At 43.3% G+C, this 16,935-nt stretch overlaps 1 protein-coding gene across 1 annotated transcript in view; it reads right to left on the bottom strand.

Moving 5' to 3' along the window:
* KCNK5 (potassium two pore domain channel subfamily K member 5) overlaps positions 1–10,828 on the bottom strand; it is a 36,934-nt gene extending 26,106 nt beyond the window's left edge. Inside the window, exon 1 of the mRNA XM_074818124.1 lies at positions 10,417–10,828. Coding sequence (XP_074674225.1) covers positions 10,417–10,602 — 186 coding nt within the window. The 5' untranslated portion in view covers positions 10,603–10,828. The remainder of the gene's footprint in view (positions 1–10,416) is intronic.
* Between the last annotated feature and the right edge of the window lie 6,107 nt (positions 10,829–16,935).

Genomic DNA, 16,935 nt, shown 5'->3' with positions numbered 1-16,935 from the left:
CAATAAAAATCTTATTTGTCCCAATAGCATCAAATCAATGAAACAAAGCTAAGTGATCAGACTTGGGTGGAGCAGAGTACTAAGTGTAACATTTTTAATCAGGTAGACTTCTGAACTACAGAATAGGAGCAAGAAAGAGTCACACTGTTGGCTATTAACTCTTTGGGGTAGAACCTTTATTACCTCACCTTGTTAAGCCAAACAGAGAGTTTCCAGGGTCAACTAAAAACTTTACATAACCTCAGCCACGCTAGTCTCTCTCCTTGTATCAGTCCATCAGACAGCAGGAGGAGGAGGAGGCAGAGCAAGGCAGGCTTCCAATGTCAACATGGGCAGGATGCTTTGTATGAATAGCAAGGTGATGGGTTTATGTTAACAGGAGTAACAAGGGGGAAAAACGTGCCACAGAAACACTATTGCTTTGTGATTTCTGTTACTATGTATTTAGCTTTATCCAGGGCTTAACCTGAAACAAAAGTTTGTTATGTTACTTACTATAAATCCCTTCAACACTGGATTAGCTCAAGACTGATCTTTGAGGATCAGGGAAGGACAAGAGGCTGCTCTGGACAAGTGTTTTCAAATACAGATACAGAGATCTGCCAGCACAGTTATGACAGGATAGAAGGAAGTGCAGTCAGTAACTAAGATAAGGATGCTGGGAAACAGTCTGTTCTGGACACTCTCAGACCTGTGATGGCATAACTTGCCTAGTCTATCTTGTTTCTGCTGCTGGGTGAGTGAATTAGACTGGTAATAGCTTCAGTTTGCTGGTAAGAGCTGCCTATGCATTAGAACATTTCTTAACCGCAGTTGTGTCAGCATACATATAAGCCCTATTTTTGCAGGAATAGTGTGACATTAAAAACCACACACACACAACATGTACACTGGAAGACAATCTTCTGCTATTTTATTACGTGCAGCACTATATTACTAAGTACACAGAAGGGACTTTCTTCCCAAGAGTGCTTCCAATCAATAACTTTGACCAAAAAAAACAGAGCAGATACTGCTTCAATAATACTTCAATAATCTTTTCAGTTCCATATCACATTTAGTTCCTGGGCAAAAATCTATGGTAAATAAGTCATTGCATATATCCTGTAGAAAGTGTTTTGAATAAGTAAAAAAGCAAGTTTAGTCAACTGAAAAATCTTTCAACTTTAAGACTACCAAACTGTGCACGCTTCCAGATTCATAAAGTATCCCATATATTTGCAGGTCACGCCTAAACATCTAACAGGAGACAAGTTCAAGGCAAAGAGTAACTTACAGCATTGGCATGTAGCAGGTCATTAACAGACTCTGTACCCTGTCACTTCGCAGCTGTCCCACCATCCCTGAGGAGGTATAAAAGCCAAACCACTTTGCTATATTCTTGCTATTTTATTACAGGGAAAAGGAATCGGCCGGCAGAAGCACTATACTTGCTGCCACGTTCTTTTCCTTCCTAGCCTTTATTTCCTGCAATTAATACCTCTAACTGTTCAGCAGGCAGTTCTGTTCTTCTATTACCTTCTCAGAAGCTGAGACAGAGGAAGCTTGCACACTGCTAAGTAAAGAACCCTCAAGGTTAAAAGCTGCTCAGCATACAAGATGCTCAGAGAGTCATCAAAACCACAGAAAAGCTGCAGTTACCTCAAATAAGTGAGACTGTTTTCCTAAGAAAGATGCACAGAATTCAGCTGAAAGCACCTAGTCAATGCCTAGTGTGAAACTAATTTATTGCAGTGTTTCTCCACTAGAAAACAACAACAAACAGACAGCTGCAGGGACATCTGTCCAAAAAACCAACTGTCTAATTGTAGCAGAGCTGAACAAGCATTCTTAAAACACATGCAAATGAAGCAAAGGCACTCTCGGAGCGTGAACTACATTTTACTTCTCTTCTATGTAAGATAAAGATGTCTATGCTCATTTCATTAATCAAGTTGACAGGTTTAGGACCTTGCAGAGACTACGCAGCAACTTTGTGAAAGAACAGTTATCCTACAGTCACAATCCAGCTAAGATACTACCTTGAAAATCTGCTATTATTGTAACAAGTCACGTAGAGACACAGTAAAGTTAGCTACTGGTTTTGCTGATACAACAGAAGCAGCTTCGAAGTTTTTAGTTCTTCCTCTCCCTTCTCTTGCCTTCCGCTCCAAAAGTGATAAAAAAAATTTAGGTTGGAAACACACAAGTATTATTTTAAAAGGGTAAATTGATAGTGACACAGGTGAAAAGCTTTCAGAGTCCACTGATAGCAATAAGAAAGAGTGATTTTCTAAGCACAAAATTCAGTGCCCTTCAAAACCCCTTGTGCCAACAAGGCAAGCGTTGATTACAGAACTGCCCTCTCATTCTGCAGTCACGTACACCCCTTACACAGGCCTGAAGGTTGAAATTCTAACTTAATGGGCAAGTTATCACAGTTCAACTATTTAACTTGATTTTAACATATTTGCATTACGGTCTGTGAAGCTGGTTAGCAGCAACTGTAACTGCTGAACATGTAGTGGGGTGAGGGCTCCAGCCAGCCTGCTGCAAGAGTAACCAAGGGAGAAGTTGGTACCACCAGTGAGTTTGATTACAGCCCTTCTCTTTATACAGCTGCTTGGCTCCAAACACCTCCCCTGTTTCTTTGGTGCCTGAAAAAGACTCACCAGCCTCACTTCCCTCATAGGCCAGAACAAACATACTTACAGCTCCTGTTTCTCTAGAAAGGGACCACACATGATTCTTGAGCAACTTTCCTCCAAAGCGTTTTTACTCCCTTGGAGTGGGTTGGGAGTAGAAAAGAGGAGCAGCAATATGAGCACTTGGAGGTCACACACAAGAGTCATCACTGATGAATTTGATATTTTAGCCAAGCCACCAAAAATACTGTATCATATCTGACCATGCTTTCCACCTTAGGACCTTCCAACCTTTGCAGAATTATTTTCCAGTTCCCTTAGCTACCACTCATTAGCTGCCATTATCTGACAATCTTATGACTTACTTTGGAGTCCAAATCAATGCTAAATAACTGACTTCTTTGTTGTTAAGAGGGATCAGAGTTCAGAGACTTGTGATAGGTCCAACTGGGACTTTTTTGCACTTGTTGCAACCTCTGAGATACATGGGTCTGAGTTTTATTTCTCAGCAGTTGGAACATACTTACACAATATTTGTAAGATGCCAGCACAGAACAAAGTCAATTTAGTATTTGCCAGTTTGCTCAATCACAATCCGTGTCTACCTTTTCATTAAGGTAGAGATACAGTCCTACAGATGGGCTGATCTGTAACAATTGAACCCACAACAGGGGTTAGAAAACCAGGTCCGTCACAAGAAACACTACAGATACGCATATTGTTAGAAAAGGAACTTGATTTCAGATTCAACAGAGGTTATGATATACAACCTATTATTAGTTTCCTACTCCTTTTTCATCATTCATGTTTTTTTCTCTTAAGAAAAGAGTGTTTGAGTTTAAAACATTTCAGAAGCTACTTTGCACTTAACAGTGCCTTTGATCCACTAGAGTTCACACAACACAATGCCAAAAAAAAGAAATTATAACTTCCTTACTGATTTGACTGTAAATAGAGCTGCTAGGGCAAGACATGCCTAGGAGGGAACTCTCCTGCCTACAATTAAAATGTTAAGTACATAACTAACACAGTAATATCTAAGAACTCTAATATAAAGACATAATAAAATAAGATGGATGGACACAGAAAACAAACTGCCAGTCTGAAGTTCCTTGCTAAAGAACCCGGTGCTTTAGAGAAGAGATCTAGTAACACTAGAACCAGCAGTGCTGTTGAGGAACCTGAATCAGAACAAAGACAGGAAATAAAGGAAGACAAAGTTACATCTTCAAGCGTAAGCCATCTCCCTTCAATAAAACAGAGCTGAAAAAATGCAGAGTGCATACTGCATGCCATATTTTAGGGTTTTAATCCACCTATAAGTGTGGTTCTCCTGAAGATGTCTGTAGCACCACAGAGAGCTTCAGGTGTGACCACAGTGGTATTTTAATTTAGATGAAGAGTGCAACTCTTCCAGTTGTCCCGTTACCATCTTTTGTTTCATATTACAGAGCAGACTCAGAGCTTATGAGCAGAACTCATTTTGGACTAAAACAAAACCTAAAGGCATAACTCCATGAAGAAATTTAGCTACCTGGTCATAGGCATTCAATCCACAGGATCATACAGAGTCAGCACAGAGTAGAATCCCTGCAGATACAGGCACTGTGATCAGCAGGTCCATAGCACCAAAACGCAAAACTGTTCTCACTTTCTCCCCTGCTAATCAGCCTATTGCCCGCCACTTGCAATCCAGCTTGTTTCTGGTTTTATGTTACTCTGTTGACATCTACTTGCAGTACCAGCAAGAAATGTGATTGCTCTGAAGGTCAACAGCATCCAGAGTAAAACAAAACAACTCATTTTGTTTAATTAGTATTAATAGCAAAACCAACAATTTCTTGTAAAAAAATAAATCTATACAAAGTCATCATTACGCTGTATCCTCACTGGCTATAGAAGCTATCTTGCAATAACCATATATACAGTATAAAGCAAAGCAGGGGTTCCCCAATCTTTTAGGACAACAAGCTGTTGATAACCTGAAAATCCTCTTGCGTGCCACAATCTCGAGAGCAGAGCTTGCCAGAACTCACACCTAGCAGCAGAAGGTAACATGTTAAGTAATACACACATTCTGTCCTAAAGTAACAGAAGGACAACATGCCACAAGCACTCAAGGATTTAGTCCATACCAGGAAAATGGAAAAGCCCATAACAGAAAAATTATAACTTCTGATCGATTGCTATTGCTTCATCAGCAGAGTTGCGGTGTATGCACTATCAGCTTTGTTTAACTATGTTCCAAGAAAGTTTAAACAATTTAATGGTTAAACAGGGAAAAAGAAAGAAAACACAACAGAAAAGCATGCCTGCTCACATTTGATTTTGTGTGTAGAAACACACAGAGAAAAGCTGTGAAGTAACATAGTACTGTCTGCCCTCAATTTTCTTCTCCTAATGCTGCATTGGCTATATCCATAACTCATAGTCTGAGATGCCACAGAGAACTGTGGACAGTGGTCCTACATTTTCATCTCAGTTCACCCCTGCTAAATTTAGAGGGTGCGTAACTAAAGATATACGTTTGAAAAAATCTACCTATTTCTTAGGCATAAACCTTAATTTGCACTGTCAAGTCTTTACACCAGAGGTATTGGATGTAGTTGTTAACAACTTTGCAGCTAAAGATTTTCCACTGGCAGTTACTTGTCCTTGTCTGATAGCTGCTCAGCTTTGTTCAGCCCACACAGAAGTCTTAGTCTTGAAAGGGACAGCTCATCTGGCATTTCAGCTAAGGAATTCAGTCTCCTGTTTGTCTCCCCCACCCTCAATACCTTAAGATTGAAGTGATCAGGAAGTTAAAGACCTAACAAACAAACCCTAGTAGTATAGAATGCACCTGCCGAAGAACGCAGGGGAAGAGAAAGACTATGAAAAATATGCCTCTGCTAACTTTACGTTGAAAAACAAATCACTCTACAAAGCATAAGCAAAAGCCATAATCTCTTCATTACATTGTGAACTAATGAGAAGCATTTCAAACCTAGCTCAAGTTTTTAAGAAAATTATAGTTTGCAGACTCTCTCAAGAGTATTGCACATAGATTTAAACCTTTTGGTAGCAGCTTGGAAGTAAAGCATTGTGGGAAACAGTGCTCAGAATTGGAGAGTATTTTTAAAGTTTCACAATAAAACTGACAAACTCCAAGAATAAACAAATCTAGAAGCAAACTTCAGCATCCTCAAACACAAACCAAAATCCCGTAAATGCACCTGTTCTTATTTGTGAGTGGAGAAGACATCCTGGCTTTAAAAAATAGAGGGGAGAAACTACTATTAAGCCACTTGACTGTTATTTCCTTTAGCATAAGCCTCCTGTGTGCCATGTATATTCCAGCAGAAGCTCTCCTTAAAAGTCTTCTAAATGTTTGTTCACAGCACTGGGCTTTAAGTCTAAACATTTAGGTTTCTAAAGTTATCTCTCAGGCCTGTTTAGAGTCTTGTATGCTTCTCAAATAAAGGCCTCAATTATTTGTTCTCATACATAGTATGTTTGCCTACTTCTCCTAAGCAGAGCCAGCAGTTTCTCTTTTCATTTTATTGCTGTTTTGAAAGTGACCATTTTGACCCCATCTTTAAATTCTTCCCTTTCTTTTCACCAACTTTGCTGTTAATCAATAGGAAGCATTTAATTTTTTGATGACGCTGGTGGGCCAGTAAAAGAGATTTCCCAGTAAATAAGACGTGGCTCAGTGTTGGCAAACCTTTGCTCATGTGAATACTGACATGAGGGTCAAGAGGGCTCCTCCTTGCATGAATAGCTCCTTTATCATTAAGCTGATGTTTCACAATCAGGATGGAGCAATAAAGAGTAAAAGTAAGGAACTGGAGAAGAGGGAAATGACAGAATTGCCTTACATTTGCTTCAGTCTCCAAAACTCATTCCTACAGCAGGGTAGGCAAAGGTGTCATCACTGTGGATCTCTGCCTTCTCCCCCTTCCTAAAGGGTCTCAGGACTTCGGGCCACAGCAGCAAGTGGCAAGGACAAGCCATAGACTTTTATCAACAGACAGAAGTGTTACACTTACTTTTAAAATTCTACAATGCCTATAAATATAGCACAGTTACATCACTATTAAAAATGTTTATTTTTGCATAGTTAATGTTATTTTTTGCATAGTGTTATGAGACATTTCTATTCCAAGGTAATTGCACATAGTGAGGAGAAATTACACAGTTCCTTGTGTCAATACATGATTGTGGCTGTGTGTCTTTGAAGGCCTACATAAATTGCCATGTGAAGCATCTCAGCCCCATTTTCATTCGGCCAATCATCTTTACCTAGAAGAGCCCAAGCAGGCAGCAACCAGCCTATACACTGTCCAGAGTGAGTCAACCTTTAATCTCAGGGTCTAGTTAGCATTACTCCAAGGACAGTTTAAGTACTTCCTTTACCTCTTATAGTTATGATAAGTAAAATGGTACTTAGAATAATGAAAAGCAAATGGATTCTTCACACAAGAGACTTCTAAAAGCTGTTTTTAAACAGGTTTATTTTTAGGCATTTCTCAGGATTGGGGAAAAAAGGCTTTCTTTTCAGCATATGCTACAATACTCAGCTTGTGACTTTCTGAAAGTGTGTTAAACACATTTCAATAAACATTTATTGCACTGTAATGCATTGTGAAATTTTTATTACAGAATATAAACTTTTGACAGTATTTAATCTAATACAGCCCACTTAACAATCACTTAAACTGTTGGTACAGAGATAGTAGTCTGGATGTGAAATGAGAATCCGTGCTGATAACCTACTTGTCTTTTTAAGTAGTTAAGATCACACTACAGATCTAACTTTGTAGCCATTCCACACAGAGCTTCCATTGCACTTACAGCTAACATGAGGCTCAGATGAACACACGAGCTAACCTGGGTGGGGAACAAGGGCAGCAGAGAGACCGGTCTCTGAATAAGTCAGTCCTTGTCACCTTTCAGGCTGCTTCTGGAAACAAAATTGGTATTGTTAGTTCAACTTGAACATTTCTTGGCATCCTTGCATTTTAGTATCAATCATTTAAAATTCTATAGTTGGTGATATTTGTTGAAGAACTTTATTCAGTGTCTTTTAAAAGGGGATATTAAAAAGGGTATCAGTGAAGTAATAAAAAAGCTCAATGTGGCTCTGTAGAGTCACATGAGTGTCAGTTGGGAAGGCAAGCAGAGTGAGAGAAAAGGCTCTAAGATCAAGACCGAAGGCCATTTAAAAAGAGGCAAGAGCAGAGAAATGAGTCAAATCACGCAAAATCCCAAGAACAAGCTCAGGGAGTCCATGGAAGAGGCTAGAGGAAGAGGCTCAGAGGTACAAAACAGAGGTAGGGGTTAGGGGTGGTGTGGTATGTGGAAACGCACGTTTTCAAATCAACAATATTCTGGTTGTATTCTAAGAGAATGAATTTGGAGGTTTAATAGGAAAACAGGATGATCAGGATTTGCCAAAAGAGAACAGATGTTAGTAATGTTTTAAAGATTCAGCAGAACTCAACAGAAGCAGCTTGGATAGTGGCTGAGGACAGACAACTACAAAGACTATTTCTGATATACTTTACTGCTTCCTCGGATGAAATTCTGATGTCCTTACACAATTCCCCCCACACCAGTTAGCTTCAGCTAGGCTAGATTTCACCCTGCCATCCTCCTCTGTAAGAATCGCCACTCCCCTTCTTCCCATCACTTTCCATATAGAAGTTGAGTAAGAACAGGAACAAAACTACAAGCCTGGAAGAAAGCAGGCAGTGAAGTTTCCAGTTACCAGTAAGAGTGAAACAAAAGCAAGGTAAGACTTGTATTTTAGCTAACCTGAGCTTAAAACGACAGAATATCTATGACAGATCGTCAAACCAGCAAGACTGGACATGGAAAGTAAAGTATGATTGGAAGTAGTACAGAGGCAAAACTGAAATCACATGAATATGAGAATATCACCAGGAGCTAACAGGCACTGAAGAGAGAAGGCCCTCCACATTGTGCTCTGGAGAGATACTCAAATCAAATATTCCAATCTGGCCATAGTTCGCCTTATACTACTTTTTTTTTTTTTCCTCCTTACTGCTTCTGCACCCATCCCCATTCTGATGTGCTCTGTCATACAGTCTAATGAAATGCCCAACTTTTTTTTTTGTCATTTTGTATTTTAAGGAAAAAAAAAAAAAAAAATCTTTCTGCCACTTCAGGATTAATTGTGATAAGGATCATAGAAAAAACAAAACAACTAATGATTCCATCATACCAACATGAATTTTATCCTAAATTGAGTCACTCTAGATTCAGCGTTATGTCTGCAGCAAGTTAAGCATGCAGACTTAATGCACAGCCCAATCCAAATAAGGGTTTTTTTTCTTGAGGATGTTAAAACAGGTTTGAGATATAACCTAGAGTAAGATTTCAGTAAGATTCCAGAACAGCAAAAGCATACTCAAAAAAAACATAGCATGTCTTTTATTTTCCAACATCCCTTTATAGTTTCAAGTCTCCATCCACCCGTTCCACTGTATACCACAAAAACCATATTTAATATGGTACTAAGATGGTAACAGTAAGGACACTACCACCAGAAAGCTCTGCTATCTGAAGCAGACAGAAAGCAGCCACCAACTGAAGAAACAGAACTGAAACCACAAACTTTTAAGACCAGGAACCATATCCTCTTCTAAGCCTGCACATTATCAATTACACCAATAGAACTAATGAGCCATTTCCCCGTCTTCTATATTTTAGCATTTTCGTAGACGTTTAGCGAATTTTTTTAAAAAAAAAAATCCACAACACAATGACCAGAAGATCTAGTCAATATAAACATTTCTGAAATAAACTCCTAAATGACTCATTCTCACCACTGGAGCCCCATATATCTGGGCAGCCTATTTTTCATGGTTCACAACTGCTTGCCACCATGTTTTAATGTGCACCACATCCATAAAAAGGCACTAACCAAGTTTATACTGCGCTATGATTTAATACATGCTATTGATTAATAATTAGTTTTGAAGAGGCGTTCTGCCAGATGAGCGAGATAGGACGATTATCAACTCCTTATGGCTTGGAAAGAAGTCATTCTCCTAAAGTAAAAAAAACAACGCAAGAGTTGCGAGCATCCCTCCGTGCGAGGCAGTCAGCTGTCCCCCCGTCACCCCGACTGACCTCCCGGACCCGCACTCGGACCCCCAGACACGTTTTCCTCACAACGAGAGTATTCAGTCCGAAAAAAAAAAAAAAAAAATAAAAAGAGGAGGGAAAGGAAATCAGACCAAACAGAAGAGGAGCAAGACGCTTGGCTTCACCTTCCCTTCCTCAAAACACAACATCCATTGAGGCAGGAGAAACCACCCCGGGTGCTAAAACAAGAGCTGTATTCACGGCTGCTGCAGACGGGCTTGCGGGAGCACACCCCGTGCGTGAACTCCTCCAGCCCCCGCCAGCTAAAACCGAAATCAACCTCGAGCTCCTTTACCACCTGGGGCGGGGGGGTGGGGGGCAGAGAAGGAAACGCGGACCCATTTAATCCTTCTATCATTAAGTAGTTATGGTTAAGAGCTGTCCCCGCGCTCCCACTCGAGGGACAGTTTTTAGGCACCGGGCTTTGCGAGGACGGAGCTACGGTCCGGTTTTCCCGGGGAGCCCAGAGACTTTCCAGCCCGGCAGCACTCCTCCTCCTCCTCCTTGTCCTCCCGCCCAAAGGCGCGGTATTTCCCGCTCCGGGGCGCCCGGCAGCACCTGCTGCCGCCGCCGCCCGGCACCCCCCGGCCCGGCCCAGCCCCGGCCCCGGCCCCCGCCCCGGCGGCGCCCGTTGTACCTGCAGGATCTTGTCCAGCCCCTCTTGGCCCAGGCACGGGAACTGCTTGAGCAGCTCCGTCTTCTGCCGCTTGTAGTCGTCGGTGGCCGAGCGCCAGTGCGGCTCCTCTAGCACCTCGAAGATCGCCGCCCCGATGGACAGGTAGAAGATGATGGCCGAGGTCAGCAAGGGGCCCCTGTCCACCATGGTGCCGGCGGGCGGGCCGGGGCGGCTGCCCCGCGCTGCGGCCGTGGGTGCCCGAAGCCGCCCTGTCCTCCCCCTGACACCTCTGCCTTGCCCCGCCGTCCGCCGTGCCTCCTCTCCCGGCCTCTGCCGCGTTCCCTTAGAGTCTTCCACACTCCCCTCCCACTCTCGCCTCCTCCCTCCTTTCCTCCCTCCTCCGCTCAGCTCCGCTCCGCTCCACTCCACTCCCCCCGGCTGCCTCCTTCCCCCAGTGTTCTCCCCTCCCTCCTCAGCGGCGATTTGAATTCGGTGCCCTCCCGCTTTCTCCCCCCCCCGACCCGCCCGCCCGCGCGCGCATGCGGGGCCGCCGCGGGGGGAAAGGCCGCCGGGGCGCCCCGCGGTGCTGCCGGACCCGCCGCGGGCTGGGCCGGCCCCGCCGAGGGGCGGGAGAGCGGCGGTTGGGTCTGGCCACCGCCATCGCCCTCGCCCGTCCGTGAGGGGCCGCCTGGGGGGAGGGGAGCGGGGCCGCGACCTCTCCCCCCCTCCCGCCCCACCACTGGGAGCGGGTGTGGGGCCGCTGAGGTGAGCCCGGCCCCGGGCGCCTTCCCCACTGAGCAGGGTGGTCCCTGCACCGTGTTTTCCCCTCCGTATTTTCCCTCGAGTCAAGGGAAGAAGGGGTGACATCCCTCAGATTTATTTCACTTTTTTTCCCTCGCTCTGCCGGGTTTAGCAGAATTTCTGGCTTCTGACTCCGTGAAACCAGAGCTGCGGCTTTCCTGCACCCGGCCAAGTGCGGGGGGGTGGGCGAGCAGGAGCTCTGAGGAGAAAAGGAGGGGGGCTGCCGGCAGGTTTCACCCCTTCCCCGAGATGTCCACACGCGTGCGTTACAGATCCTTCACAGCAGGAACCGCATCTCCCCTCCTTCGTGCGTTTTGTACGTCCAGTAAGTGTTCCTGTGGGCGCCCGTGTGCGCGTCTGGGAGCTTGGGGTTCAGGGAGAGACCCCCCTGGTGATTTTCCACGAGATGCTTGAAGCTCGCTCAAAGCTCGCCCGGTTCGTGAAGCCTTTCCCAGCAGCTGCCTGCAGCCACGCGCAAGTGCGCGCTCCTCCATGTTCCCGCTTCAAGGCAGAAGGAAGGCAACCCCGCTGGTTTGAATGAGTGGGGCTGGAAATAGGGTTAAAGCGGGGGGAGAGGCTGTAGCGATATGTAGTGCACCCTGGCAAAGCGCTTCTGGTGTGGACACGGTTCATCTTACAAACATTGGTTTTGTGGGGTAACTTATTTTCTGCCTTCTCCAGCCTCCCCTCTGCCCCCGACAGGAAGAAAACACTCAAAATACAGAGTTGTCCATCTCAGCTGCATCAACACTAAGGACTGTGGGATGTATAGGTATGTCAGCTGGAGTCCACACACCAAAAGGCTGAGATAAGCCAGCTGAAGATTCTCATGCGGACATAATTGAAACATGAGGAGGGAGAATGGAGGAGAATGGGAGAGAGGAAGGAAACAAGTAGAAAATACGCAACAAAGTATGAGAAAACAAAAAGGAGAGCGTGTGGAAGGCAAAGGAATGTGGCTTGGATAGGAGGTATCCAGAGCACCTATCTGTAAAACTTTGAATCATGCCCAATGGATGCTCTTGTGAGATTGCCCACAGAAAGTTTACACGGCCCTTAAGCAGTCCTTCCCGCTAACGTGTGTAGTGCTCAGTGAAAATACATCTGCAGGAGGTTCCTGGCAGCCTAAAAGCAGGACTGGAGAAACCACAAAATCCGCAAGCATGTTACGTGATCAGCATCACTGTCTTTGCATGGGATTCCCCAGTTATGTAAAGGAAACATTAAGAAGAGAAAAGGGTTGCCAAACTGTAGTAGTAAAAAAAAAAAAAAAAGAAAAAAGCATTTATATGTGCTAGAGGAGAGATCAAACAGAAGGCATCATAATAAACATTTTAAAAATAATGAGTGTCAGAGAACTGCAGTAATCTTTTTTTTTATTAAGGCAAAAATGGGGGATGTTTCATGAAGTTGCAAGGCAGAACTTTTAATTAAAAGGAAAAGACAAATTTCATGATGCATAATTACCACATGAAAATTATTCCAAGGTGTTATCACTTGGCCCAAGACTTTTGCAAAACTTGAAAAGCCATTGGCCATATAAATGAATAATGTCAGCATCCATCATTGCCTCACTGATTTAAAATGAAAGCTAAAAACTGTAACGTATGTAAATACTTATGGCAAATGACTGAAAGCATTGAGGAAGAACTCTTCCCATAGGCAAGCTGTGATATAATTTTCCTTTTGGTGCTCTCGCACCTTGTTCTGAGTCACCTGCAAATGGTTAGGTTATTCCAACAGCAGCATCAGTAGCCCGACACGTTACAGCAATATTACACTTGTGTGTTCCTGACCCTGAACATCTGTGCTTTGTAACTGGAAGGTACTTGATTAAATTTTGAAACTGTACTCTTCTCCATCTGTCTCTAAGTCTCTAAAGGCCCATTTATACCATTGAAACACTATCTTAAAGGCACAAGGAATGACACGAATGACCCTGAACCTACTGCAGTTACAAAGCACAGATGAGAGCAAAAACTTTCAGGCATTTTATAGAAAGTTTGTTTGCAATTTTGATTCAACATTTCTACTTTCCACTCTAAACTCCCAATCACTGTTTGCATAATTAGTGCTCTCAGTAACTGAGTCAGTCAGTGTTTAAAAACAAACCAACCTGTAAATCACATTCCATTTTTCCCTGTGTTGAAATGCTATCACACTTGTTAAACTGTCTCCTTGTGTTTCTCTGAGTTTCAAAGAGGCCAGCCTGGTAAGGAACACCATCCAGAAGAATAGGTTAATCCCCAAGGAATCATAGCCAACCGCTCCTACAAGTAGAGGCGATCCTCTGAGTATCAACAAACTTCTCACATTTGGATATTTCACTTTGATTCCTCTGTCTTTTGCAGAACAAGGCGTAATGTCATGCTGCTGTCCAAGTGAGTGTGGCAAGAAGGAATGTTTTCTGTAGCTCCTGATCTAAAATGCCTCTCCTGACCTCATAAAAGATCCCATATCCTTTTATTCATGGCCCTTTTCTACTCTCTGTTTCCCTTGGATTAAACAGTACCCCTATTGTTAACCCACAGCACCTGCCACATAGGCCCCACAGCTTTTCACGATAGCTAAGTTAATGAAAAGGCTGGGGTTATTCACTCAAAGGCTTTTAAATCTCATTTAAAAAATCAGGGGAGAAACAGCAGATAGCACTGTGGTGAGCAATACTGCAAGTATCAATCATTTGTATTATTTGCATAGGTCATTATTTCAGGCTGTCCAGTCCAAAAGGAAATCTCTTTCATCCAAGCTGTATGTCTAAGACACATTTGCTGTACAGATGTTTCCTAGAACAGCCTGAAATGAATGAATAAATGTCAGAAAATGTTTTAGATGGGGCAAATAAAAGACATTATTTGGGCAAAGGAAACCTGTCATGTAGTGGCAAAGATTGCATGTTGTACTGTGTTTGAACTATGAGCCTCTCTTCAAGCCTCTGTCATTTTTCACTTGGAAGTCTATTTTCTGGCTGGTTGATGGCTTTGTTCTCGATAATGCCAGTCAACTGTGGATCTTTCACTTTAGCCATTAAATTTGGAGAGCTTCAGCACTGCTTTCAAGTGTTATACATCGAGCCATGTATGGTTTTAAGTAAGGTGAGGGGTGTGCTATCATGTCAAGCAGTTTAGCTTCTTTGGTACAGTCCAGTGCATACAGAAAGGGTAAGGCTGGTCTGCAGATGATGCAGAATTTTAGATGAGACGTTTGTAGAAAATTCAGAAATTCTCCATGGGATTGTTCACACCTCTTGGCCTAAGTATTTACACATAGCATGTTTTGTGCCCTGAATGTACCGTAACGCATATTAACTAATAATAAAAAAAGAATAAAAACCTTTACCAAAACAACCTGCATACCACTGCAACAGACTTCTTCACCCATGGGCAGATAATGAGTGAACAAACACCACATGACAGATGTTAGTCATGCTGCTTAATGAATAACTGGTGATGAGTACAATACCTGTGTGGAATGGCTGTAATGTGTTCAAGGAAAAATATGCATTTGGATCATCTGTTTTTCACTGAGATACCTGCAGTGTTCGAGAGAAACGTCTTCATCAGGAAGTCCAGGTATTTCAACATTTTTTCTGCGTGTGTTTCCTTGACTGCCTTGTTTCTCAGCCATCCACAGCAGTCATTGGATCTTCAGAACTGGATGATGAAACCGTTTCCTTGGAAATATTTTACTCTTTCTGCTTCACCATGGCATCAGTCTTGCACACAATACTGGTAGTACCAAAGGCTTATGATAGTCCGTCACACTGATATTCATGTCAGCGATCTAGACAGTTCAGTGGACAGCTGTACAAAAAATCCCAACTTGGACAATGTCAGTCCCAGACTGGGTTTTACCGTCATGATACCTGGAGCACATTACTATTCTAGATAGTATGCTCAAAGCTAGCTGAGCACCATGGTAACAGAGTCAGTGAATAATGCAACAATCTGTTATTTTGTTATGTAAAACACCACTGCCAGTCTTGGTTTTGTGTCATTAAGAAGGAGTTACATTCTATTTGTGTATAGTAATATGGATGAACGTCTGCACATTGCTCTGAGACTTGTTTCCCAAACCAGTTTAAATTAACTTTTATCAATCTTGTGTCACGCAGTGCAAAAGTCTTCTCCAGTGTTACAGCGTCTGCCTGAATGTGACAGGGGCAGATTACAGGGGAGAATTCAAGGAGCTGTTGGCCTCCCCCGTCTCCCAGTTGGGTTGCGCAGCTACATGTCTCTGTGCCAGGTTGTGCAACGGACGACGTTGTGTGTGACCGGCCAGTTCCCACATCCACATCGGGCTCCTTTCCATGCCTGGCATGTAGGGCTCACGTTTTGTTAGTCAACATGCCTGAAGAGCTGTTTCCACCTACATCTTCTCTTTATAGAAACAAAGTCACCACATTATTTTTGGCAGAGAAAAAGCAGAGGGAAGGTTGATGGCTTTTTTTTTTTTTTTCCCTCTTGGGTGAATAGAGTCTTGAGGATAACAAATGAGGACAGCTATACACCCTAAAAACATTGCAAAGTATCATATTCTTATCACCTATTCTGTTCCAAATCCTACAGCAACAGCTAGTGAGGTTAGATCAGGTCTTATCTGGGGGAAAAAAAGATAGAGTAAGCAAGTGAGGGATTTGGCTACTTACAGTTAAAGGAGTATGAATTTTTGAGAATTTTTTTCTATGGACGCTAGTTGCTTTTGTGCTTGGTGTCCTGGAATGAAAGAAGGGTCATGGCCCACACTGTCTCCAGGCATGTGCCTCTTCCTTCTATGCTTGAAGGAGTTTTGTAAGAAGACAAGCGTACCTGGCATAGTTCACCTCCACAGCCCGTTCGCCTGTCACGTGGTCCTTTGTGGTCCCTCCTCCATCATGTCTGGTATTGGGAAAGAAGACAGCAACGGCTGAGCCATAACACCCACAGCTATCCTGCAAGTGAAGTGCTTGCAAGCTGTTTGTGGCTTTTAACTTATGGTTTGCACCCTTCTAGACCATTATCAGGAGAGATATTAAGAAGCTTTGGAGGGAACTTGGATTTCAGTGTTTGTTGCCTTCCAGTGGTGCCTCCCACATGCCAAAACCCAGTGTAGAAGTAGCAAGCAAATCCAGGTCTCACTAGCAGGTACAACTTGTCACAAAAATGGCTGAGTTAGAACATCAGGAAAAAATCGACCTGGTCTAGTGCTTCAGTCAACAGCTAGACTGTTGCCACAGATGTAAGCAAAAAAGCTGCCTGCAACTTATAACTTACACTGGTCTTGGTCTCATGGTGAGCACCACACTCCTGGCTCTCAATGGCTTTTGAGAGATGTGTGTGGAGGGTCACAGTCAATTGCAAGATAACCCATGACTGAGGTGGAAAGCAAGTCAGATGCTGGAGGTTTTCCTCATATTGTGTAACACTTCAGCAGTGCTCAGTTCTTCATTCTGTCCAATGGCCTGCTGGTTTCAGAACTGGAACAAAGTCCAGGGAAACTGAGGAAGCAGTGAGTGAATGGGAGCAGATTCAAATTGCCCACGTTGGTGCTCTCCTTTAGGAGCTTGTGGATAAGTCCTGATAACTGAGGTCGGACTCACAATGATGCCAGGAATGAGGTGTGGGAGAGGCCTGATGGGAATCAGAGTTGCGGAAAGGCAGAGAGCGTAAGAATAGACAACGCCTAACTATACCTGGGGATCTGGTACATCTGCAAAAATCTCTGGAGCAGTTGGTGGGGAGAGGGAGAGAAGAGGGATGG

This window comes from Strix aluco, chromosome 3, assembly GCF_031877795.1.
Source record: "Strix aluco isolate bStrAlu1 chromosome 3, bStrAlu1.hap1, whole genome shotgun sequence".
Taxonomy (NCBI): Eukaryota; Metazoa; Chordata; class Aves; order Strigiformes; family Strigidae; genus Strix; species Strix aluco.
The sequence above is the reverse complement of the archived record's forward strand: the minus strand, read 5'-3'. Positions and strand labels throughout refer to the sequence as shown.